The 25,357-nt window shown below is 56.0% G+C and overlaps 1 protein-coding gene across 2 annotated transcripts; it reads right to left on the reverse strand.

Moving 5' to 3' along the window:
- Positions 1-102: 102 nt before the first annotated feature.
- Positions 103-23,631, reverse strand: SLC41A1 (solute carrier family 41 member 1). Of its 2 annotated transcripts, XM_040636522.1 has the most exons (11): positions 23,202-23,628; positions 20,402-21,453; positions 12,586-12,693; positions 11,396-11,467; positions 10,605-10,749; positions 10,315-10,461; positions 9,560-9,707; positions 8,623-8,702; positions 7,574-7,708; positions 7,096-7,244; positions 103-3,896 (listed from the first exon to the last, which is right to left on the reverse strand). In XM_040636522.1, exons 2-11 carry the CDS (start codon positions 20,774-20,776, stop codon positions 3,711-3,713), a joined length of 1,545 nt encoding a protein of 514 aa, XP_040492456.1. In that variant the 5' UTR covers positions 20,777-21,453; positions 23,202-23,628; the 3' UTR covers positions 103-3,710. The 2 variants fall into 2 exon arrangements, with proteins under 2 accessions (XP_040492456.1, XP_040492455.1); XM_040636521.1 differs by lacking the exon at positions 103-3,896 and having other exon boundaries at positions 6,526-7,244; positions 23,202-23,631.
- Positions 23,632-25,357: the final 1,726 nt, after the last annotated feature.

Raw genomic sequence — 25,357 nt, forward strand, 5'->3', positions numbered from 1 at the left:
AAAAAAAAGAAAGAAAAGAAAGAGGGTACATATGTGAAGTGATGGGTGCGTTCATTAACTCGAAGGGGGGATCCTTTCACAACATATACATATATCAAATCATCATGTTCTATTTTAAATATTTTACAATTTTATTTGTCAATTATGCCTCCATAAAGCTGAAAGAAAAAAAGGCTGATGACCGAGATGAGTAATGCTCAGGATTTAGTATTCGCTCGGCAAGGTCGTCACACGTGCTGGGGGGGAAGTGTCCTGGATGGGCAGGGGTTCGCAACAGAGGCTTTGGAGTCAGACAGACCTGGGGGTGTTGCACGGGGGCCCCGCTCTTCCATATCTGCCATCTCAGAGTACCTGCTTTGTCACAAACGTGTGTTTGTGTGTGTCCCATGAGGCTGTGTTGTCACGCTCTGCCCTCCAAAATCCAGCCACACGGAACTACTTATGGCTCCCCAAAGCTCCAGCTCACTTCCCTGCTTAGCATAGGATTCCCTCTGCCCATTTTCTGCTAACTCCTATTCCCCTTGGCTTCTTCCCAGACTTCCCTGACCCCTCAAGACTGGGTTAGCTGTCTTTTCCACCTGCCCGCTCCCGTAGCCACCCTCTGTTCACCCCTATGGTCACCGCGTTGACATTGCCTTGTCATTGGCCTATCCCCCACCCTTTTAATATTGACTAGTATCTTGGGGTTTAGTGGGTGCTAGGCACCGAGCTTGGTGCTTTATGTGCATTACCTCACTGACGTCTCCTAGCAATTGTAGGAAAGAGGTATTAGTGCAGAGAAGGAAAGCAGGGTTCAGAGAGGGTACAGGATTCCCTAAAATTGCAAGCGGAAGATCTGGGATCGGAACCCCGGGCTGGTCTGACGGCAAACCTTTTGTAGTCCACTGTACATTTCTAGGGCCTTACAGGGCTGAGCACAGGGAAGGCAGGTTGCAAGTACTCAACAAATCAGAGCTGTTCTAATTTTGACCCAACCAGAGGGTAAGCCTTTGCAGGGAAGGAATCTTACCCCACAGATGCTTGTGCCCCTCAGCACGGTACCCCGACTGGAGCGGGCTCAGTGTGCGGAAGGCAAGGACCCTGCACTGGCTTCTGGTCTGTGTCCCAGAGCACCACTCATTGTTTCTCAATAAATGACTGATGTGTGTTGTTGTTATTAGTTTTGTTTTTTTTTTAAATCACACATCTCTGTCTGTAAGAGCTGTTTCGTTTCTGGTCATGCTCTGGCCCCTTTCCACTTCCGAGTGAGGAGGGAGGGACTCCAGAGGGGGTGCAGAACCACTGAGGCTGCTTTCAGGTGAGACACACAGGAACCACCAACCACCTAAATAAACGTTCTCTTTATTTTACCAAATATAATTTATCAGTTACGTTGACATTTGTCAATTCAGTTATAGTAACTATAAATAATTCTCTTAAGACACAGTTCTGTAACTTCTGAAGGGTACAAGAGTAAACCAACGCTGCTCCTTGCAGCCAGGCCCAAAGTACATGCAGTTTGTGCAATCAGGGGAGAAGAGAATCTTCCACAAAAGTCCACTTCTTTTTCTTTCCCGCTCACCCTGTGGTCCTCCCTCTGTGCACACACTCGGGGCTTGGGGCATGCCCACCTTTCTGCTTTTTCGGCAAAGGAGGAGGCTCCAGGGTCTCCAGGGTGGCCTGGCTGACCTCCAGAGATGAGGAAGAGGTGAGAGACTGGGGCAGGGGTGACAGGAGAACACAGGGGCACAGCCTCAGGGGTGGAGGAGCTGGTTTTGGTGCCTGTACAAGAGTAGTGTGTGTGCAGATGTGTTCGGAGGTGGCGGGCAGACTGAAAGAGGGCCTGAGGGAAGCGTGGAAACAAACCTGGGCTGGTGTTAATGAACTCTGCCAGCCCCAGCCTCAGCTACATAGCCTCTATGATTCCTTCCAATTCGAAGACTCCAGAAGTGGCATGGGTGGAAATGGAGGGAAAGGAAGGACAGTCTCTGGAGGTACCGGCCAAGTTCTCGGGAGGAGGCATGGGGTCGGGAGGAGCCAGGGTCACTGCTTAGCTTGCCCCTGGAGGTGGGTCCTTTCTGCTACAGAGAGGAGGGCCGATGGGGAGGCCGTGGATGGAGAGGCTAGGAGAAAACCTGCATCCGAACATGCAGATTTGCACACACTCGAGTGTGGACAGATTTCCGATCTGGTCAGAGCAACGGGTGGGGCGGGGGCAGGGGCTCCAGTGTTTCCCGAAGCTTGCACGGGGCAGAGAAGAGCAGCAGCAGCCCGTGATGTCCAGCCTACCGGGTCTGAATCCTCTTTTGGGTGGCTGGTGAGGAGAGGTGGAGGGAAGGTGAGGAAGGGTAGTTCAGGGACACAGGCTGCTGGTGGACTGACGGGGTTGGGGGCTCTCACTGGGGTCAGCACGGCACAGAGGTGAGATCATCGAGGGGCAGAACCCGGCCTGATGACCCAGACGCAAACAGTTCTAGCAAGGACACTCACTCCGTCAGATGGCAAGGGGCACAAGGCCTTTGTATCTGGGGAACGAGGCGGGCTGAGAGCTGTCTGCCTGACCACTGGCACGGTACCTGCCACATGGTGGGCACCCAGTCACCACCGCTCGGCGGAAGCTTCACACCAGGCCCGCACAAGAGCTCCTCTTGGGGACGCTGTGTGTTTGCAGAATGGGTGAAGGAGGGCATGGTGGATGAGGGCAGAAGCCGAGACAGAGGAACCCTGACCTCCACAGCGTGACAGCAGGAGTGATCTCAGGAAGTGACGGAGGCTAAGGTGACCACAGGAAATGTCCTCGGCAACAGTGAAACACCCCTGGTTGCCCTCCCCCTCCCAACCATGCTCCACGTACTCACTCCCTGTCCCTAATCTCGGAACCCAACCCGCCAAGCTCTGGGAAAGGTAGTGTTGAGAGACAATGAGACATGAAGATTGAACAGAGATAAACAATCAGTCCTCTGGGCCCATGGAGGATGTAGATCTTGGTAAACCTATTGGTGGACATGGGTCCACAGAGAGACCAGGCCGCTGCTCATTTCTTCCCGGATGTGACGATCAATGGGAAAAAGATCAAAGGGCGGGGTTGGTAGTGTTTATCAGGCGACTGGGTCAGGGGTATGTGTATAGTTTGAATGGTTAGTCCACCTCACTCTTTTCGGCACAGAGGGCCGAGGATAGGGCTAGGGTTCCAAGGGGCCAGGAGCAACTATCTCTCCTTACTAGAGCTTTGGTCCATTTCTAGAAAAAGAGTGTGTGTGTTTTAAGGGGATGGTGGAGGGGAAAATGATATTTATCTCTCTGTTCAATCAAAAAGGAAAAAAAAAGAAGAGAGAAAACAGAAACAAACCCAAAAAACCAGAGCCCACTCACAAAGGGTTTCTCATTAGGGCCATGAGTGAGTTTGCTAAAGTTAACCAATGTCCCCAGATCCCAGATGGAACCCCTGCCCCAATCCACCTCACCTGGAGGCACCCGCCATGAAATTGCACTTGGTGATTGTCTCAAAAATCTACTTGTACTGCTTATCTCAGTCCATCTGTCCTGTCGGAATTCTTGCTATACAAACTTGGCTCAATGTATAAAAATCCCCATTGAAAATAATGAGAATTCGGTATCAAAGTGAAGTCCTAGAAAGAGGTGGGAGTGTGGAGTGGGGTGGGGGGAGGGGAACAAAAGAAAAAATTTGAACAGAAAGTGCAGGGGGTGGGGGGCAAGGTTTAGTGACCAGGCTAGTCCCCGACATCTGTGTCTCGGTCCCCAATGAGCCAGAGGACATGGAAGCTGAGGGCTAGGAGCCCAGTGCCAAGCAGGTCCCCCAGAGCTGTCAAGTACGGGATGGAGAAGTTGTCCGGGTCCAGGCCCCGGCCCCACATCCAGTGCACCATCCAGTCGGCGATGTACAGGAGAATCAGCACCTGGGGGACAGAAGGGCCCGCCTATAGCCATCGCCTCTCTCCAGGGGGAGCCAGAGGCCACACGGTAGAGCACATTCGCCGCATCCCGGGCCTTGGCGAGCCACAGTCCACATGCGGGGACAGTTCATCTCGCCACCCCAGCCACCCCTTTATGCTCATCAACCGTGCAGTCACCGCCTGGGGCAGCCGATCAGCGTCCCGAGAGCTCTTCGTGGAGGAAGATGCTTCTACTCCCTGGACCTCCCCCAACGGCATGACATTCTGCTCCTGAACTGATCAAACAGGGGACTTCCTCATCTAAGTCCTGCTTATTGCAGCATGTCAGCCCTCTTGCCTCGAATTCTGGGTCATCCTATTCTTGGGTCACTCCAGTGCCCGCCACGTCGGCCTCTCCGGGAGCCTGGCAGGGGGCTGGGGCCTGGAGCTTGCTTTTCACACAGGGATTTCTCCGTGGAGCCGAGTGGAATAAGGACAGTGTTTGAGGCTGCTGCTGGCACAGTTGTCTAACAGTTGATTATCCCAAGCTAGCTTCCTCCTGACCCCTTCCATTCTGCCGTTGTGGGCTCAGACAATGCAAGCCTAGTTTAACGTGAGCCCTGGCAAAACAGAATTACGAGTAAGTCAGCTGAACATAGAGCAGAGAGTGCATATCAACTCAAAAGACATTGTGGGGTATCTGATGCTTGGATTTATCTGTGCCCTTGCTTCCCTTCCATGTCTACTGATCAAGAACGATCCCTACTTTGCTAGTGGGCCCAGGATCAGTGGCACCAACAACAGCTGGAAGCTCGTTAGAAATGCAGAATCTCAGGGCTCCTGGGTGGCTCGGTCGGTTGGACCTCTGCCTCTGGCTCAGCACATGATCCTGGAGTCCTGAGATCGAGCCCCATGTTGGGCTCCCTGCTCGGCGGGGAGTCTGCTTCTCCCTCTGCCTCTGCCCCTCCCCAGCTCATGCTCATGCTCTTTCTCGGTGTCTCTCTCTCTCTCTCAAATAAATGAATGAAGTCCTAAAAAAAAAAAAAAAAAGGAAATGCAGAAGCTCAAGGCCCGTTCTCGATCTCTTAAATCAGAGTCCGCACTTTAGCAAGACTCACATACACTTGGAAGTTGGCAAAGCACTTGATCTGGAAAACCAGGTGAGAGCAGGAAGGCCTGCATCTTCTCTACACTCAGCACCACTCCGACATCTGGGCTCCTTAAATGACTGTATCTGTGTGAGAATGAAATGCTTTCTACCGGTAAATCTCCAACACAGTCATTTGGGAGGGAGGTTTTACTCTTGACTGTACTTTGCAAAAACTGTGGTATGTAAACTCTGCCCTAAGGGGCTCAGATGCAGGAAATGGAGACCTTGGGGGATCCTGAAGCCAGAAGTGATAGCTAATTTTAGGCCAACTTGGTTGTTCTCCTGTCTTCCCTCCGAGGCCGCCAGAGGTCATGGCTCCAGCACCCTTCATGCTGCCCCTTGCCTTGCACGCAGCTGCCTGGTGCTCCCGTGGCCTGCCCCTGGCCTGCATGAGAGCCAGGCCCCCATCGCTTTGCGCCCTTTCCAGCAGCTGCAAGAGAGTCCCAAATAGTGTGGCTAGGAGGACTTTGGGACATGCCCCAGGAAGCGCATGGCAGCAGCTGTCCCCTCATTCCAGCCTCGTTCCAGGGACACATGGCTGAGTGGAGGGAGCAAAGCGATCAGGAAGAACCTCTCCAGGGGGCTCAGTGCCCTGCTCTGGCCCTCCACAGGCCTAGAGAAGGCCGCAGAGGTGAGCTCAGCTTAGCCCAGGGCTAAGCCCCAGCCGCAGGCCCTTGGCATCCTCGCCCCGCTTCCCCCACCGAGTTCACTTAACTCCGACTTGCAGGGGAGTGTGGCTGCGGGGCAAGAGCACATGGAAGGTTCTCAGCCCAGCCCTCACTACGCTGTCCCAACACACAGACTGAGGTTTGGGGTGAGGGGCTGGAGGACGAGCGGTCACCCGGAGGGGCCTAGTTAGATGTAATTCTGTACATGTCCAGAGAGAAGAATGCAGCCGTAACAAATCAGGGTGCTCCTCTCTGTGTGTTGATGTGGAATGAACTCTGAGATAAACGGTGCGGTGAAAACACAGGGTGTGGACAGTACTAGAGTACGTTACAGACGTGTAGAGAAAAGGAGGAAAACAAGAAAAATTATATGTTTGCTTGTATAAATATAGAAGCAGCTTGAAGGATATACAAGAAATGGACTACACGGGCGGCCGGGAGGAAAGTGCTGGGTGGCAGAAAGAGGGCGGGAAAGAAGAGCTTTCGCTGTGAATCTTTAAAAAGTTTTGAATGATGGGGCTGTTACTACCACTCAGAAGTCAAGTCTATGGAAATTGACAATGTCTACTAGGGCGAGTGGGGCTCCAAGGGGAGTGCATGAGGGGGGCTTGTGATGGGGGAACAGTTCTGTCTTGACGGTGGTGCTGGACGGATGGATTGACACAGGGGACAGAACCGCACAGAATTAAACACACACACACACACACACACACACACACACACACACACACACACGGGTGCGTGTGAAGCCGGTGTAATCGGAGTAAGCCCCGTGGATTGTTCCGATGCTGACTGGCTGGTTTGGTGATTGAACTGTGTTGTGTGGGATGTTACCAGTGGGGGAAACCGGCTGAAGAGTACATGGGGCCTCTGTGTACATACGTTTTGCAACTTCTTGTGAATATATAATTCTTCCAAAATAAGAAGTTGAAAAAAAACATGGGCTACCACTACAAGGGATAGAGCGTGTTGTATCCGAGAATGGCAAGGCTGGACAGGATCCTCCAGGTGACCTAGTGTGGTGGTTTTGACACTTTTTCAAGCTGCGAAACCCTTCATTCAAATGACATCTTCTAAGGAAGCCCCAGCATGCAAAGCAGCCGAGAGGAGCTCTGTGGCCAGGCCAGTGGGGATGGCACCCCAGGCCCGCCTGCTCAGCACCCTACAACCGGCCTACAAACCACCACCTCAGGGCCATTCCTCTCAATGTGCGAATGTATCCCAGAGGCTCAGAGAAGTAAAGCGACTGGGCCAGCGTCACACAGCCTGTTCGTGACTCTGCTGGAATCATGGACTGTCCTCCGGAGCCCCTGTCCGGTGCTTCTCGGCCACCCGGTCCCAGAGGGAGGGGCGGCAGGGCGGGCGGCAGCACCCCCCCCCCCGCCCAGCTCCTGCCCGGCCGTACCTGGAGCAGCGCGGCCGTCATGTAGAAGACGATGAAGACCAGCGTGAGCGAGGTGTGCCCGCCCTGCATACAGCTGATGGTGTAGAGGAACACCAGGTGTCCCGGGGCCACAAGCAGGAAGAGGACTCGGGCCGAGCGAGAATTCACATCTGGGACCAGGGGACAGAGGGGGGCAGGAGTGAGGAAGAGGAGCCCTGGCCCCAGAAGGCCTTTCGGGCCGGAGGTGCCCCACTACACTCCAGGACGGCGGGCGGCTAATGGTCTCTACCTCTCCACTCCAAGGTCCCCCGTCCCCATGGCGTCCCCAGAAAGGACAGTCTTCCTGCCTGGGATCTGCTCTCTAGATAGCTGGTGCGGCCCAGCGGAGAGGGAGAAGCTGCCTAGCCAGGGCCCAGCTGTTTCTGAAGGGAGTTCCCTCATTGTTGGCCCCCTCCCTCCAGGGCTGGAAAGGACCAGGAGGCTGGGACTCTGCCATTACCAGGACTGAAGAAGGTGGTACAAGGACTGGGGCAGCGGCGAGGGGCTTGTTCGGAGTTCTCCCCTGGCATCCCATTCATGTGTAGGAAGGTGGAGATGCGGCTGGCCTGCACCGCCACTAGATTGCCCCCAACACCTGCGGAGAGACAGAAGCGCTGAGACAGCCTGCGGAGTGAGGAGTGGGGAGGGCCTGACACATTCACCAGTCCCCAGGAGAAGACGGAGACGCCAAGAAGGAAGACAAAGACACCCCCCCCACCAGGAAGTCATCCAGGTTGCTTCCATCCTCCCCTCTATGGAGACGTGGCCGTCCCACGTGCCCCTAGGGAGGCTGAGAGTGCAGGAAGGGGCACAGACGCATTTGCACGCTGAGGCAGCCTGACTTGGCCAGTGCAGCGTGTGCACCTGTTGTCTCACGTAGCCGAGGTGACAAGGCCTTGCCCTGCCCAGACCCTCTCCACAGCTCTGAGCCGACCCAGGCACCCCTTGCCCCTGGTGCTGGATCCAGGAACCAAGTTCAAGTGTCAGGTTTGAGCTCTGGACTCTGGTGCCTCTCCTAGGCACCGTGCTTGCTGTCATCTGCCCTCCCACCCCCGACCTCTTCCCTGCTCTGCTCAGCCTTGCCTTGAGCTCTGAGTGGCTGACCTACAGACCACGTCACCCAGCTCCCTTGCTGGCTGCTTCTCATTGGGTCTATTCCACAGGAGCCAACAGGACACACTCAGAGGGTGGAAGGAGAGCTCAGGTATTTTTTTTTTCCTTATCCCTCTCTTTTTGGCAGTGGCTTACCCCTGTCGGGGGCAGAGAAGTGTTCTCTCTAGGCTCCTATAACATTATTTTCTCCCCTTGACCCTGGTGGACCAGGGCTTCCGGGTTTGCTCATCTCTGGTTCCCTCCCCACCTCCTCGCTCTGTGAGCAGCCCCTTGGTTCAAGTCTGAACTGTCTGAGCCGGATGCTCTTGCTGCCGGAGTCCTGACTGATACAAAGGCCCTCACGTCCTCTTCTCCTGCCCCTCTCCTTTCTCCCGGCAGCTGATGCCAAGACCTCACCGTTAATCACAGGCGTGAAGACAGCCATCCCTGCAAAGTTGGGGTCGGAGACAGTCTTGTCCAAGATGAGGCCTCCCACACTACACAGACAAAGACAACGTGACACAAAGATCACCGACAGGCTGTATTTCAGTATTTCAGTTCCAGGGGCAACAGGCCCATCTGGCCTTGGGGAGCAAGGGGCTCCCAGGGGTCCCTTGTCTCCTAGTCCTTGCCTCCTTTGCCAGAACCGGTTGCTGCTTATAACATTCAGACTTGGCACAGTGCCCCCCAGAGCAAACTGGTGGCATGGGGTCAGGCCCCAGCCTCCTGGACCTGCCCCCCGGGCTGGCTAGAGGAGCCCAGGGAGAGCCGCTGTTGCTCTGCCCCTCGGTATTTATTTCCCCCTGTGGTCACAGCACTGGGCTCTTCCTCAGGAACTACCTCTCTCAAACTCAGTCACTATGGTTCAGGCGACATTGCTGCAAGGATGACCAGGCCCCAGCCCCATCCAACCAGAGCATCACACCCCTGAGGCCGCAGTGAGTCAGGGACAGCCATGTGACTGGATGAGAGCCAGGGAAACTCTCTGGTGGGACTTTGTGGAACTGTGGAGAGACTTCTTCCTACGGGAATTAGTAGGGACCTGGAGCCGCAGGCCACCACGGGGAAAAGCAGAGCTGAGAGATACAGAACACCAGAGCCCCAGTGCTGTCACTGATGCCCCTGAATCCAGCTGCCTTCCTAGTGCCCTAAGCCAGCGCATTCAGCTTTTTAAGGAGACCTGCGTCAGGTGGTTTCTGTCACATGTAACAAAGGGCATGGAGCTGATGGACTCCGGAAGGCGTATCTAGGCCTTTCTAGGCTCTGTACCTCATTTCCTCTCTCTAGGGCTCAATAGGCAGTCTGCGGCGGGCTGAGAGGGGGGCGAGGGTGTGTCCCGAGGGCCGGGGCCTACCTGCTGATGGCCATGGCAATGATGACAGGCTCCCAGCCCGAGTACAACACCTCCCTTGTGGCTGGGCTCCGCCGGGCCAGCACCACCCAGACAGGCAGCAGGGCCACGAAGAAGGCACACACCAGGGGGTAGATGTATTGCCAGTCATCTGAGAGAGGCAGAGACGGGGGAGGGGGGTGAGCACTGCGGCTCCCTGCTCAGGCCGCTCGTGGCTCGGCCCGCCAACGCCATTCTAGGTGCCTGGAAACACGTGACCTCACTGATCCTCACTGCAAGCCCAGCAGAGAGGGCGAGCCAGCCTTGTCCATCGTGTAGATGAGGAAACCGAGCAGAGAGCTCCCCAGGCCTGGGGCTAATTAGGGGGAGAGACCAGCTTCTAATGTGTCCTTGCTTGGAGCCCCAGAAATCACTGTCTCCCCTCCCCTTCTCCATGCTGTGAGCAGATTCCAGGCTTCTCTCCTTCAGCCTTTCCCCTTTACTCCTCCAAGGCAAGCAGGAGTCCGCAGGACTAGGCAGGCATATATTTCCCAGATACTTTCCCCTGTGCCCCTGCTGCCTGCGTGACTTCGAGAGTACTTAGCCTCATGCCTCCTAGCTGGGGGTGTGGGGTGTGGGGTGGGTAGTACAACATTGTGCTCCAACCAGATGGTTACGAACACAGAGGAAATCCTTACACATTTGCAAACCCACTGCCGTCTCTCCCAGTCCCACCCGGGGGTCCACCCTGGTCATGCCCTCAGTGGCCTCAGCCTCACCCCGCTCCAGGTAGAGTCCCCAGCTGATGCCTGAGAGCAGTGCCAAGGTGATGAGGTCACCCAGGCTGGCGGCAATGGGTGTGGCCACGTTGTCTGGGTTGATTCCAATCTTTCGAGAGCCAATGATGACTCCGATCATGATCATACCTGGGGAGGAGGGGGAGGGGCCGGGCAGGGGAGAACAGATAGAGGGGTATCAACAAACGAAAGGAGAGATTGGAGGTGCCAGGCCCAGCCGACACCTCTGGGGCAGCCCTCCCTACTCCCTTGCCCCTCCCTTCCTTCCTTACCCAGTACCAGGGAGGCGATGAAGGCCGTGGCCACGCTGCTGGCACAGAGCAGGAATGCGTGCGGGATACTGAAGTGGCCGTCAGGGATCCAGCCAAAGACCACGGCTGCGATGGACGCCAGGAAGCCCACGACCGTGGCCTGCACCTGACGTGGGAGTGGTAACTCAGAGAGCCCGGGGGCAGGGGGTTTCCTAGTGCGGGTCGCCCGAGCGCTTGGCCAGCCCTCTTCCTGGCTCTTAGCAGCCCCAGGAGGCAGGCTGGGCTGGACTGTGCAGTCCTCTCAGGCTGGAATGATGTCTTTATTTATTTAGTTTCACACCAGACACTCGTCCTGGGCAGTGCACCCCGCAGGAGCCCAGGACATGTTACTGGCTGAAGGAGCCAGTCATCCCCTCTGGGGACCGGGGTGAGAATCCACAGAGCCTGAGCCCTCAGTCAGGAGACAAGGCCTGGGACTCAAGGGGGAAGACGCCCAGTCTGGATCCTGTGTCGCCTCACACAGAGATGGGACAACACTGGTCAAGGACAGTCCAGCACTCTGAGGCTGCTTTGCGGGAACTCGAGCCCAGTGGACCCCTGCGAGCGGAGAACTGACACGGGACCTGCTGGGGCCCTCCCCGTCTTGGCTGCTTGCCTGGGAAACTTGGTTACCTCCTCAAGCTGCTTCGGGAGAGGCCAGCTCGGCGGGATGCTGGCGCCTCGCTCACAAGCTGCTGGAGCTGAACTCAGTCTTTCAGATTCCTGACTAAGGGCGAAGCTTAGCCCACCCTCCCTAGTCTCTGCTTTCTTACCTGGATGAGGGCCATGTTCCCAGTGATCATCCGCCAGAGTTCCTTAGGCGTGTCCATGTGCCCGATGTTGGCCTGGGAGAGGGAGGGCAAGGGGCTGGAGCTCCAGGCTGGAGAAGGCCTGCAGCTCTGTCTGTTAGGACCCTGCCTGGACCAGGAGGCAGTGCATGGGCTCTAAGATGCTGGGACCAGGGCATAACCCCCAGGGAAAGTGGAGCAGCCTCAAGGAGGCCAGGAGAAGGAAGGAGCTAAAGAGCCTGAACTCCTGTAGCTGGGTGGGGGTGGAAAGGGGGCTCCCAAGGCAGCCCCCTCTCTTCTCCTCTTCTCAGGACAGCTGCCGAGCAGAGACAGATTCCGTCCTGTGCACTGCTCATCTGGGAAGCCCCTTCCCACATGGGTCAGAAGGACCCGATCCCCGGCTCTGAAGACAGCTTGCCATCTCGGGCAGGAAAGGTCGGCTGCTGGTGCGGGACTGAGGCTGCAAAAGGGTTTGGGAAGAACGAGGTGGCATGGGAGGAAGCCAGAAGTCAGGCCAGGTGGGGAGGGCTAGACTGGCTGCCACTCTCTCTGCTGCCTTCTCTAAATGTGTAGCCACGCGGGCCATCCCTGCCACCTGGGTCCCCTGGCCTAATGAGTTTTATTGCTTCCCACCTCCCACCCCATGGCCCCGTGTCCGGTTCAGTCTCTGAACCCTTGTCGCCGATCTACGGGGCTGTGGGCAGGGGGAGGGATAAGCAGCCCCCTCTCTGTCTCTTCTCTTAATGACGAGCAAGCTGCTGTGAGGGAAGGGAAGGGGATGCGTGGGGGGCTGGGAGGGCCTGGCTCTGCTCCTGCCCAGCTGCGGAGTAGGGCTGGAGATCAGAGGAGGCCCCCATCTGTGCAGGTGGAGGGACCAGCATGATTCTCGCCTGTCAAAGCTGCACAAACAGTCACGAGGCGTGTTGCAGAGCAGGGGGTGAGGCAAGAGTCCAGGCATGGCTGGGACATACAGAAACGGAGCCTGGGAACCACTCTGGGCAGGGAGCCCCTGCCCGGGAGCAGGACACCCAGGCTGGGATCTCCCTACACCTTCCCACCCCAGCCTCACACTCTGGGCCTGGGTGCTCAGGAAAGGCCTGAGGTGAGCTCTCAGTCTGGCTCTGTGCTGCCCCGAGTCTGCTGGGTGCCCCATGCTTCCTCGCCAGGACACTCACTGCAGTGGACAGCCTCGACGCCAGGGTCATTTCCAGGTTCCCCTTAAGCCCCAGCAGCGCAGGCACCAGGATGAAGACCTCTGTCACCTTCTGGAAGACTTCCCAGTGCTACAAGGTGAAAACAGAACCCAGGAATTTCAGTGCCCCAAACGGCTGGCATCAAGTTGAACAGATAGTCTGGGATCAGGGGCTTGAGGAGGAAACGGAATCTGCAGGGCGTGAGCACGCCGGCCGCCTCTCCTCCAAGAACCCTGGACCCAAACCAAGACCACGGTGCTCCAACAACACAGTCCCCCCCTTCCTGCCACCCAGAAACGGGGAGACATGGAGGGGCTCTTCCAGGCAGGAGACCCCAGCCTGGCTCCACTCCCTCTGCCTGCTTTCTGGAGCCGAGGGACAGGAGGGGAGGGCCCACACGGCTGTCACCGCAGGCTGGCTTACACCCCAGAACTCCTTCGTGATCCCCCTCAAATAGCAATCCCCAACCTCTTTGCCTTCAGCCCAGTTTTTCCGTGGCCTCAACCTTGGGTGGTGTTGTCTCAGCTGTTGAGAGCTGGGCTCCATGGGGCTGGGGCTGAGGAGATTAGAGTTTGTTTGGTTTCTGTGTCCAAGGCCTTTGGGCCTCAGCCACAGCAACTGTCTTCTTCAATAGGCTCTGAACTAACACCGGGGTCCCCCAACCTGTGCGTGCTGGTCTGCAAGAGGCTTTTCATGCCTCCCCCGCAGTCCCTCAGCCCGCATACCTCCCCCAAGCTCTCGGTCAGGAAAGGCGAGTGTACCCCTGCAGGAAGAGCACTGGACTAGGAGTCAGGAGCCATGGGTTCTAGTTTCGGGTCTATCAGGCCTGGCTCTCCTGGCAGCTCCTTCAGCCAAGGGCTGTTCAGTGCCGACTTGCGCTAGGCCAAGCACGCTACATACATTTTCTCATTCCAGCCGATCAACAGTCCCCTCAGGTATGGGCTGTTTTTATCCCCATTCTGTGAATGAGGAAAACGAGCTTCAGAGGGCACTGTGCTTGTCTGTGCTAAGGGGGAAAAACCAAGGAGCTGGGACTGGCTTTTTGAAAGCTACTTGAACTGCAAGTGAAACTGGAGACTTGCAAAAAGGCCTGGGATCGCGTCTCCCTGCCCGGTGCCCACTGCCACATGGGCTCCTTTATTTGTTTTTTATTTGTTTCAGGAATGGAACACCTTTGGGTTTGGAGAGGGAGGAGGGGGCAGGCGGCCAGGCGGGCTCATGGAGGTCAATGGGGGGTTCATGGCCAGGAGGCAGAGCACTGTAGGTGGGAGGACACGGGACTGAGAGCCTTGGGTCTCCTACAGAGGCCACGGGGATGGGCCTCATGCTACCTCCCCAGCATCCTCCCCCACGGACCAGCGTGGGGACCTCAGACACACTACGAGGGCCTCAAGCTCCCGACTGTAAAATGTACAATTCAGGGGTCACGTCGGAGGGCCCCTAGGGGACTTCAGACACACTATGAGGGCCTCAAGCTCCCGACTGTAAAATGTACAATTCAGGGGCCACGTCGGAGGGTCCCTAAAGGCAGCTCCAGCATTGACACCCCATAGTTAAGAGGGAGGACGGCTGCAAATCCAATGCACAATGGGACACATCACCAATACCCATCAGGACGGCCACTACAAAGATACCCCAGAAAGTGGGGCGCCTGCATGGCTCAGGCGTGAAGCGTCTGCCTTCGGCTCAGGGCATGATCCCAGGGTCCTGGGATCGAGCCCCGCATCGGGCTCCCTGCTCAGCGAGAAGCCTGCTTCTCCCTCTCCCACTCCCCCTGCTTGTGTTCCCTGTCTCGCTGCCTCTCTCTCTGTCAAATAAATAAATAAAAATCTTTAAAAAAAAAAAAAAAAAAAAGATACCCCAGAAAGTAACAAGTGTCAGCAAGGGTGTAGAGAAACCAGAATGCTTGTACTGCTGGTGAGACAGGGAATGCAGCACCGTCTACAGAACACAGTAGGGAGGGGCCCCCCAAATTAAACATAGAACTACCATATGATCCAGCAATCTCACTGTTGGCTATATATCCCAAAGAAGTGAAGGCAGAGTCTTGAAGAGATATTTGCTCAGCCACGTTCCTAATAGCATTATTCACAATAGCTGAGAGGTATGCACAACCGAGGTGTCCATGACGGATGCATGGAGACGCAAAACGTGGGACATACGTCCGATGGAATAGTAGTCACCCTCAAAAGGAAGGGTATTCTGACCTGTGCAACAACATGGATAAACCTTAAGGACCTTATACTAAAGTGAAAGAAGCCAGTCACAAGAAGACCCATACTGTATGATTGCACCTACATAAGGTATCTAAAGTCACGGAATTCACAGAAATAAAGAGTAGACTGGTCAGTTGCCAGGGGCTCGAAGGGGATTTAGCGCTCCGAGTCTCAGTTTTGCAAGACGAAGAGTTCCAGAGATCTGTTTCACAGCACTGTGAATAGACTTAACACTACTGAGCTGTACATTAAAATGGGTAAGGTGGTAAACTTTGTTTTTACAACAACAATAATAATCATAATCATAATAGAGATGAGCAAGGAGTATCAGAGGGGGCTGGGGCTAGGGCCACAGACCTGGGGAGGCCGGACACCAGGAAGGCCTATAAGGTAAGGCCTATTCTTGTCAGAGTGCGTTTTGTGGGTGTATGTGCATGTGTGGTGGGGAGAAGTTCCTACCAGGACCCTGGGGGAAGGTCGGATCTCCTTAGGGCTAGCGCATAAGCTTACCTGAGCTCCTGGTCTGGGCCCTCACAGGGGGAGGGCCTAGGACTCTCTTTAGGGGAGCCCCTCTCTAAGACTAAAGATGGGAAAGAATCCCCCTGCCCTGCTCCCTGTCCCCCAGCAACAGTTGCTGAGCTCGGAGGTACCCGCAGGAAGAGCCAGCCCCTTGCAAACGCTGGAGGGATGCAAATCCCTTCTCACTCCTGGGGTCCCGAGAGAAGGCAGCCCCAGTGAGCTGGTAGGCTGGTGCCTATTACTGGGGTTCTAGTTCTCTGCGGGCCTGGCCATACTGGGCTTTGCCTCATCCTTTCTCACCTAAACTGGACAAACAGCTCCAGAGAGGGGAAGAATTCCCCTCCGCTCCCCTCCCCTCACGAGGGTGGCTGACTGGCGACTTTTGACTTTCGAAGCTTCTCTCAGAGCACAGCCACATATCCCCTCCTCACCGCAGACATCCGGCCCTCCCGGCTCCAAGCTGTCATCTGTGTGTGGAGCTTGGCCCTCCCGCCGGCGTATGTAATGTACACGGGCTGGCGGGATAAAGGAGCCTGGAAAGAAATACGTTAAGGGTGTGCGTGGAATACGGTCTAAATTGTTTGTGAGGAACATTGTTTGTCTTTGTGATTATTTAAGAAAAAAACGTAGGAAGCGCAGCTAAGCCCCTCTGGCTGCCCCATCACACTCCCAAAGCCCTCGGCCTCCCAGCACACACGCTAGCAGGACCTAGAAGGTAGAGGGTTTCAGTAGTGATGAGCTGACGGACAGACAGGCAAGGAGAAGAAGCTGCCACAATACCAGCTCCTGTGCAGAAGTCTTCCCAGCCCACAGAGAAGTCAGCCTGGGGTCGCACACCACCTGACCACCAGCCCAGCAAAACCCTGAGCTGGAGCCTGGGTCAGAGTAGCCAATTCCTACACACATACTTTCTTCACCCACAGAACCTTCTCAAAGAGGCAGCTCAGGCCGGGGGAGGGGGGGCAGGGGGGAGACAGACAGACAGACAGACAGACAGACAGACACACACACACACACACACACACACACACACACACGGCTCTGGGAGGACAGGGCCCCCAGAGGCCCGGGAGGTGGAACCAGCTTAGGGGGCAGGGCAGCCCCGGGGTTGAGCGGGTAGAAGGTGGCAGGGGCAGACAGTGAGTGTCTCTCTTTCTTCCTTTGGCCTAATTCAGGCCCATCCTGTTCACCCTGGCTGGGAGTGCCTGCCTGCCCCTGAAGTCCAACCTGTCAGCCAAGCGCGCACCCACGCCTTCCTGCTCGCTGGGGACAGAACAGGCCATGTTCCAGGAAGAGCTGCCCCACTTGGCAGGGGGAGGGGTGTCCACACACAGCACTGCTTTTCAGAAACGCAGCTCCTCTTCCCTGTCTTTCTCCGTCCTTGACAGGGGGTGGGGTTGGGGGCTCATTGGGCTCTGCTATCCGGGGCTGAGAAATGAGACAGCTGCCCCCACAGCCCCAAATAATCCTGATTCAAAGCAATCACCCTAAAAAATCTCATACCTCAGCAGCCCAGCCGGTACCTCTTCCCTATCCTTCCCTCTTGCCTCTTCCGTCCCTTACCTCCTCCAGCCCCATATACTGACTCCAGCCTGCTTTTGAGTATTCTGCCCTGAGCTCCCCTCCCCCTCCAGGACGGTAGAAGCAGGCCAGGAAGAGTTGGAATCAAGAACAGTAAGAAGACGAAAATCCCTAGAGGTAGGCTCTGAGCCCCAAGCTAGGGGAGGACCCCAGGAGGTGAGCTGGAGTTGCCCCTTCCGGGTGAGGGGTGAGGACTGAGTCAGATCACCTGTCTGAGGCTTTCCCCCACTGCAGGCATCCCAGGTGTCCAAGGACGAGAGGGCAGTGCCTGGGTATTCAGGGCTGTACAAAGTGTGAGAAAGGGCGGGGTCAAGGAGGATGGGATCCGAGCGTCCGCCGAGGAGTGGAGCGCAGGCAGCCCTGGGAGCAGGCCAGCCAGGGAGGAATGATTCTTTCCCCTCCCCTCCCCTTTCATCTCATACACAGCAGGGCAGAGAAGCCAGGGGAGGAGGTGTCTGGGCGAAGGGGTTGTCTCCTTTCCTTGGCATCCCCAGCAAGTGAGCAGTGAGTTAAAATAAGGCCCAGTCTTAACACAGCTGGGAATTCCAGGGAAGGCTGGTCCGCCACCTCCTGTTTCCCCTGTCTGTCCAAAGGCTGACAGCAAAGGGGAGTGAGAGGCCAGCAATGGCCTAGGACCAGACTCGGGGGCGGGGCCCAGAGCACCTGTGGCAGACCCATACCCGCCCACATTCAACCTCCCCCAGTCCCAACCGGGGGCCCAGTCCCGATTTCCTTCCTAAATATCATAGGAACTTGCGGCCACGGTGGGACGGTGGAGCGGATGGCAGTCCATTTATCCTCTTTCTACTTTTGGCCGGTACACCAGCCCCTTATCTCCCTGCAGAGGCTGGCTGTGCACGTTGACTGGGCGGGAGGGCAGATAAGAGGCAACAGAAATGACCTTCCAGAAGGAGACTGAGTCTTCTGCAGTAGGAGGGAAAGATGGGGGGGCCTTGGACCAAGGAGACATTGGCACCAACTCGGACTTCTGCTCCTCTGCTCTGAGACTCTGGGGACTCTCTATAGCCATCTCCTCCAGATGGCCCTGGTCTCTTAGGCACTCCCAGATTCTGTCCCACCGAAGGTCAGCTTAGTTTATGAAGGGGGATGCAAGTGTGAATCCCTAGAAATCCTCCTGTTCTTCCTGAATCTGAGATGTCAGCCACCCCTCCCCCCGATTTTGCTTCCCTGGATGTGGAATAAGAATCTCCCTGTGGTCCCATGTCCCGGGCTTTCTGCACCCTCCTCCTACCCTGATATCACTGTAGCCATCTGCAAGGCCTGCTTCAAGCCAGCTGTGGCAGCAAGGCTGGGGGAGGGGGACAAGGACAGACTAGCCATTGTCATCCACATCCAATGGACCCTAGCTCTGGGGTGAGCATAAGTGCCACACCGAGGGCAACTGCTGGCCCTCTGTGGGCATGTTGGGCAGGCTCCAAAGGTCCCTACCGATGTCTCAGGCTCATGGGTGTGGGGTGGGGGTGGGGCAAGATGTCAGAAGCCTCTTCCAGCTCTGGAATTCTTGGAGTATGTGGGAGTGGGGAACTGCTAAGAACTTTGTTCTTGTTCACTTCAGAATATAACTCCAATTGTTCCAGATTCTGATCCACCCTGTTCTTCGAGGGAAGACACAGACAGCAGACTGCTCCCTAAGTCTTTAACCAACTGGTGAACCGTGGACATGGCGTAGGCCATAGAGGTTAACGGCGCGGGCTCTGAGTCAAGATGACTGGGGACAATTAGCTAATCCCTCTAAGCCAAAGGTTCCCTATTTACAAAATGGAGATGATCATGGTTTCTACCTCATGGGCCTACCTCCAGAAGGGCCCAACAAATGTGCCCCATTACTGTTACTAGTATCCAGAAAATAAAACAACTGGAACCTGGTTCTATATTCCTTTGTAAGTACCAAACCAGAACTCAAAACCTCTAAAGAATGAGAATCAAGGCCATAGGAAAGGGATGGAAGAGGTGGAGAAACTGCTACCCCAGTCTTATTTCTCCTCCTGCCACTAGCCCCCCTCATTGCCCTAGGAGGTGAAGCAGCCACTAGGGGGAGGAATCCCAAGCCTGTCTTCCCAGCTGCAGCCTGGCTTCCCAATCTCCATGAGGAACAACCCTGAAGACAGTAGGTTAGGGGAGAGGGAAGGCAGTACGAGGCATTCTGGCATGACATAAACACCATCCTCATTAGCAACAGACTTCTCCTAAGGGCTCAAGTCGAAGTGGTCCAGGTGGACACTGTTGACAGAACCACCTAGAACCAACCACCCTCAGTTCCCTGGGACACCGGCAGAGTGACCTCCATCCACCAGCAGGCCGCTCTGCATCACCGCATGCCTCCTTTGTAGGGTTGGCTTGCCACCGGGGAGGGGATGCTGAGTTCCATGGCCCCCTGAGAGATTTCACGGTTAGGGACAAACTGGGTCCTGGGGCCAAGGCCAGATCTCCTTTGGTCTTTGTGTTTCTCCAAGTACCTAGGACAGAGCTCAGCATTCCGCAGGAATTTGATACCTGCTAATGATTAACTTTGATGACCCTAGCGCCTTCGCGGAAACTCCACTGGGCTTCCTGCACTTCAAAAGCTTTTCTCTGGAAATAAGACTGGAATGATCTCTTGGACCTGAAGGTTCTGGGTGAGTCCTAAACTGCAGTATGTTACATAGCATATCCCTGGCTCTAGCTTCCAGGTCCTGCCAATTCCCATCCTTAACGCTACCCAGTAGCCCCACAAAGAGCCTTCTTTGCCCAGGGCACATTCATGAAAGACAGGTAAGAAGCAAAGAGGAGAGAGAGTTCTGCCCAGACCTGGTTACATTCTGTCCCCATTTACACCACGTAATTAGCACGTTCAGGTCTTGCCATGCCAACCTCCCCCCACTCTACTTCCTGCCCAAATCATGCATCAGATAGCATGTGCCCACCCCTGTTTCCCAAGGAGATCGTGCCAAGGTTACAGGCAGATAAGCAACACAGAACGCCTTTAAGAACCTTCCCACTTAATTTGAGACCCTCTTGGCAGCCTAACAAATTCCTGCCCAGCAGGGGGATGGAGGGGAGATTCGAAACTGAGCTTTCTACTGTGGGTATCCTTGAAACCCCAAGTGAAGGGAAAAGAAAGCAAAAAGAGTCCCATCTAAATGTCTCCCCTATGGAGCTGGGCTCAGGAGGAATGCCCGGGAGGGATGGCAGGCAACAACCTCGTTCCCTCTCTCCTCCTCCAAGCCTGAGCTCTGGAACAAATTCTCCCTCTGTTAAGCAATGCTGCCCTGACCACCTTCTCAGGGCTACTGGGCTTCCTCGAGGCTTCTGTAGAAAGTAACTAGACCAAGAAGAAATTGAGGATGGGATCCAAAGGGAAACGGTTCTAGGAAGCAGCAGCTGCTTCTCACAGGGAGGTGGAGAGAAAGCAAGAGTCAGTTTCCCAGGAGGAAAAGGTAGCCCAGGGCTCACGGTCAAGAGCTGCCCTACCCAGGTCCTACCTGAACGATGTCCAGCACCATGCCAGCAGCCACAGTCCCAAAGCCTGCCAGGAGGAAGGGGAACAGCACTTGCAGCCCGATGGAAAAGGAGGTCTCCTTGAGTGGGGAGGGCGGTGCAGGGCCCCGGTCGCTGCTGACGTCATCACTTTCATTGCTCTGGCTCCCGTTCTCCAGCAGGGCGTCCTCCTCCCGGACCCCCTTGGCGTTGGCCCGGGACTCGATCACCACCACCTCCACCCCAGCCCCATCAGGCCCCAGGAACTCTGAGGTCCCGGCCAAGGGCTCTCGCCCGGGGCCATCCGAAGAGCAGGGTGAGGGAGTAGGGCCAGTCCCGTTGAGCTGGTGGGCTTCCTTAGGCTCTGGCTTAGAGGACATGACGGGAAGGGAGCGGGGAAGGGGGAACTTTCCTTTCTCTCTCTCTCTCTCTTTTTTTTTCTTTTTTCTTTCTCTCTCCCTAAGTTGGGAAAGCACTTAGTCTTGGGGTGAACCCAGGCTCGGGCGCCGCGGGACCTCTTCCCACGGTTCTCCACTCCTACCAGGCGCTGCGAACACTGATTCACCGACAGGCAGCCCCATCAAGCACTGAAGCTTCGAGCTGGAAGGAAGCAAGAAACTCCCCACCAGACCCTGCAGCTGGCCACTAGGGGTGCAGATGCCAGACTCCACTGGCCAGCGCGGTGCTGGGGGGAAATTTCTCTGGCCTCTTATCTTCTTTGGTTCTGAGCAGCAGGATCCTCAGCACAGGGGGCATCCAGAGTAGAAGAGCCCGGCCAAGTCTGGGGCACCCTCTGAAGTGGCCCCTCTTTCATGAAAAGTAGCGTGAGTTCAAATCCTCCAGAAGGCAGCCTCGGCCTAGGGCTGTGGCTCCGTCCAGCGCCTCTGGCTGGGCTCCTTCAGCTCCTTTAGCTTCCCGCAGCTCCTTGGGCTCTGCTGGTCCCAGTGCACTGTCTGCGTCCTTCCCCTTTCCTCCAGAGATTTCCTTCCTTCCTGGGAAGACCTTGTCCCGCCCCAAATCCCTGGTCCTTCAAGTCACGAGAATCTGCGTGGAACACCTGATGTGGGAAGGAAGAAGACAAAAAAGAGAATGTTACAACATGGCCAAGGACAGCTCATACCGGGACAACTTTCCCACAAGGCAGGCGTAACGGGTTTGCCCGTTTCCTCCTTCTTTTCACTAAAACTACCCATTCCTGCCCTGGAGGCCCAGCAGGCCCTATCCCTGCCATCCTCCCAACTGGCAGCCCAGCAGGTCCTATCCCTGCCGTCCTCCCAACTGGCAGCCCACCGCCCCACAGGGATCACCGCTGTGGTCAACAGCAGCGAGATGTGGCCAGCCTGGGGATTGGGATGATGTGGCATAGGACACCTTGACATTGTCTTCTCAGCGACCAGGGGTGGACAGGGATGTCCCGGGGGAGATCCCTTCTTGAATGCTCATTTAAAAACCCAGGATTATTTAAGTGTGGTCTCCCAGTGGGGTCAGTTACAAGTTCAGTCACAAGCTCCATGCCACACAGGAGACTCCACTGTAGAAAGTGATTGTTTACAGTCACAAGACAGCTGTGCAAGACAAATAAACAGGGAGAATCTGGTCGTTAAATGGAAGTCTCCAGATCCCCAAACGCCCTAGCCCCCGAGAGGGGGAAAAAAAAAAACCAAGGAGGACTCCCTGGGCAATGGGGCAAGGCTGCCAGACCAAGGCCAAGAGCCAGAGGCCTACCCACTCCTGCCCTTGAGAGTCAGCAGTGTTACAGAAAGCTCAGACGCTGACTGGGATCCAGGCTTCTGTGTCTACTTCTCTCCCCTGCTCTTGGCTCCGTGGGTTTGTCAGATAGCACAAGAGAGTTATCTCAGTTTGAGGGGGAAGAGGGAAAAACTATTGGTTATTATGCGCACATTTCAGTTCCCTAGGTTCACCCTGTTCCCCAGGGTTACTGAGAGTTGGATATAGTGGAATTCTAAAAAACAAAAACAAAAGCAGCAACTAAAAAAAAAAAAAAAAAAAAAAAAAAAAAAAAAGTAAAACAAAGCAAAGCAAAATACAAAGCAGCATAAGCCAAAATGCACTTGCTCCCAAATGCAAGCCTCTAGCTGCAATGTCCCCACGTTTCTCGTTTAAGGAATCCCCAGGCCCCGATCCCACTCTATCGCATTTCACCAAAATAGTTCTTACAAGGAAAAAATAAATTTAAAGAGAATTTCCCTAGGTAGGATGAACAAGTATTTAAGTATTCCAGACACACACAATTAGTCAACTCCAGTTTGGGAAAGGGTGATTCAAACTCCAGTAACTGACCCATGGGAATTGTTTTCTCTTTCTATGGGCTCCAGTCACACATCCAAATTCCCTTTTCCAATCTCCTTAAACACAGTCCTGCGGTTCCCTCAAACACCCTCACTAGAGATCCAGAAATTGCCCTCAGGGCAGGAGAGAGTCCACTGCCCCAATGCCAGCAGTGTCTGCTAGAACTTGACCCTCCCTCCTCCTCCTGTCTTCCTGGCAGGCCACCTAAACTGAAAGGGGGCTCGCAGGAAGAAAAGCCAGTCCCTCGCGCCACTCCTTCCAGTAAAGAGACTTCGGACGGGCCTAAGGCCCTCGGATGAAAGAAGCAAAAGTGAACCAGGATGCCCTGAGGAGGGAACAAAAAAGACCCGTTTTAGTATCTGCAAACCCGGGGGGCGGGGGAGAAGTAACTGGGTGGCCTTCCCCCGCCTCTCCCGCATTCAGGCTCAGCAAATGCGCTGAGCGCCAGGGCGTCCGCCCTCCGCCACCCACCGCCCCAGACCCAACAGGACTGACCTGCCTCTCGCTTGGGAGGAAGGGGGGCGCCTGGCGAGTGGCAGCAGGGACCCGTGGTCTCGGGGGGTGCAGGGTTCCCCCCCTTCTCATCACTCCTCCTCGGCAGTCCTCCTCGGCCCCCGGCGTGCCCCCCCCGCACCCCCGGCCAAGGCGAGCGTCCAGCCGCGACACCCGGCTCGCTACATTTCGCCTCTGCGTTACAGCGAGGCCGCCGCTCCGCTTCCACGAGGGGTAGGTGGCCGGGGAGGGCAGGATATACCGCCTCGGGCCCGGGCGGGGGGACCCGGACGGGGGACCGCGGGGCTGAACTCACTCGCCCCCAATCGCTTCTTGCCTGCGGACTTGGGCCCGACTGGTTGGCTGCTAGTGGCAAACGTGATCTGGGGCAGACTGGGTGGCACCCCCCCACCATCAAAAATAGGTTCGGGATGGACAACGGCAGTAGCCAATAGGGGGCAGGGGAGAGGGCGGGCTCAGCCTCTGCCCTGCCCCTTTCCTTTGCTTTGTGCCCCGGAGGCGGGGCGCCGGGGAAACGCAGTGCGAGGAGTGACGGGAGCTGCGGGCCCGCGGCGGGTGCCGCGAGTTCGCGGGTCCCCTGGCACCGCGGCCGGCGGCCCGAGGTTCCCGCTGCCCGGCGCTCGCGGCGCACGGCCACCTCCTCCGGAGCCGCCCCGCCCCGCCGCGCCGGGAGCCGCCCTCGCCCTTTAAAGGCGTGTGCGCCTGTGCGCGTTTCCTCGCGCGTCTGGAGTGTTTCCTTCAGCCTGTGGCCTTCGGGAAGACCGGGAAGCGTTGATGTGGAGCCGCTCTGACCCCGCGGGCTCAAGCAGCCATCCCCGTGCTCCTTCCCGCGCTCGGCACCCGGAGAGAACCGTCCCCACCTCGTCCTTGGACACAGCCCTTCTCTTGTTGGCTCGGCACCTCGCGCTGCCTCCGGATCCCGTGTTCCTCTAAGCAAATGGCTCAGCCCTGACCCAACCGGCCTTAATAAAGTCCCAGTTTTGGAAGGGGTGGGGATGAGCGGGCGGGAGGGAAAAGAGGTCAGATTCGCGCCTGGGGTCCCACGGGCACCACCTGAGGGAGGGGCGGGGGGAGCCTGGCTTCCTCTGACCCACTGATCCTGGTGGCAGCACAGGGGAGAGAAGTCTCCATCCCGGGCTAAACGAAATCCAACTTTCCCTGACGCACCTTGTGGGATCAAAGAGGGGTGTTCCCATCTCGCCTTTTGCCACTTCCTCCCTGGGGTATCTTCACCTCTACAACGCAAACTCAGTACCAGCTGTCTTTGGGATGTTTTTGTGCAGGGGGTGTGACCTACCCCAGAAAGGAACTGCTACCCGCCCCCCCAGGTTTTCCCCTCTTGTCAGTGGAACCTGTGACCAGTGGTTCCTTCCTGTCCTTTTCCACAGGGAAGGTGGCTCAGGGGGCATTCTAGCGTGACTCCAGACCCCTGGATGGGGTTTGGAGTAACGTTGGGCCTGGGGAGAGAACACAGTACTGGGTTTGAAGCTGTTGGCTGCCTTTTCCTCCTTCGGACACACACGAACACACACAGCAACCTGAGCAAGTAATTCCTTTGGACAAGGCTGACAAACATAAGCAACCTGCCCCCTCACCCCCCACTCTAGGATTTAGGAATATTTCGGCTTAGCTGCTAGGACATTTGCATCAAGGGCCTGCAGTCTCACAGGATCTCTAGAGGAAATGTCAGTGTCTCAGAACCCCAATTTTGGGGGCGCCTGGGTGGCTCAGTCGGTTAAGCGTCTGCCTTCAGCTTAGGTCATGATCCCAGGGTCCTGGGATAAAGCCTCTCCACAGGCTCCCTGCTCAGTGGGGAGTTTGTTTCTCCCTATCCTTCTACCCCTCCCCCTGCTCCTGCTCTCTCTCAAATAAAAAAAATAAAATCTTAAAAAAAAAAGAACCCCAATTTTGGCTTCAACCATTGGGTCTCTTTGCCTGGAGACAGATGTAGGTGCTAGACAAGGAAACAGTGGGCTCTATCCAAAAGGATCCGTTTTTGAATAGGAGGTGTAGGATTAAGTGGGACATTAAGGCCCGTGTATCTGGAGACTTTTCACTCGGGGGCTGGAGACAATTCCTGTCCTGCTTCATTCAACAGTCTTCCCTGTTGCTTTAAATCGGTGCCACAGCCCAGCCAC

Source organism: Ursus maritimus, unplaced genomic scaffold, assembly GCF_017311325.1.
Source record: "Ursus maritimus isolate PB19 unplaced genomic scaffold, ASM1731132v1 scaffold_2, whole genome shotgun sequence".
Taxonomy (NCBI): Eukaryota; Metazoa; Chordata; class Mammalia; order Carnivora; family Ursidae; genus Ursus; species Ursus maritimus.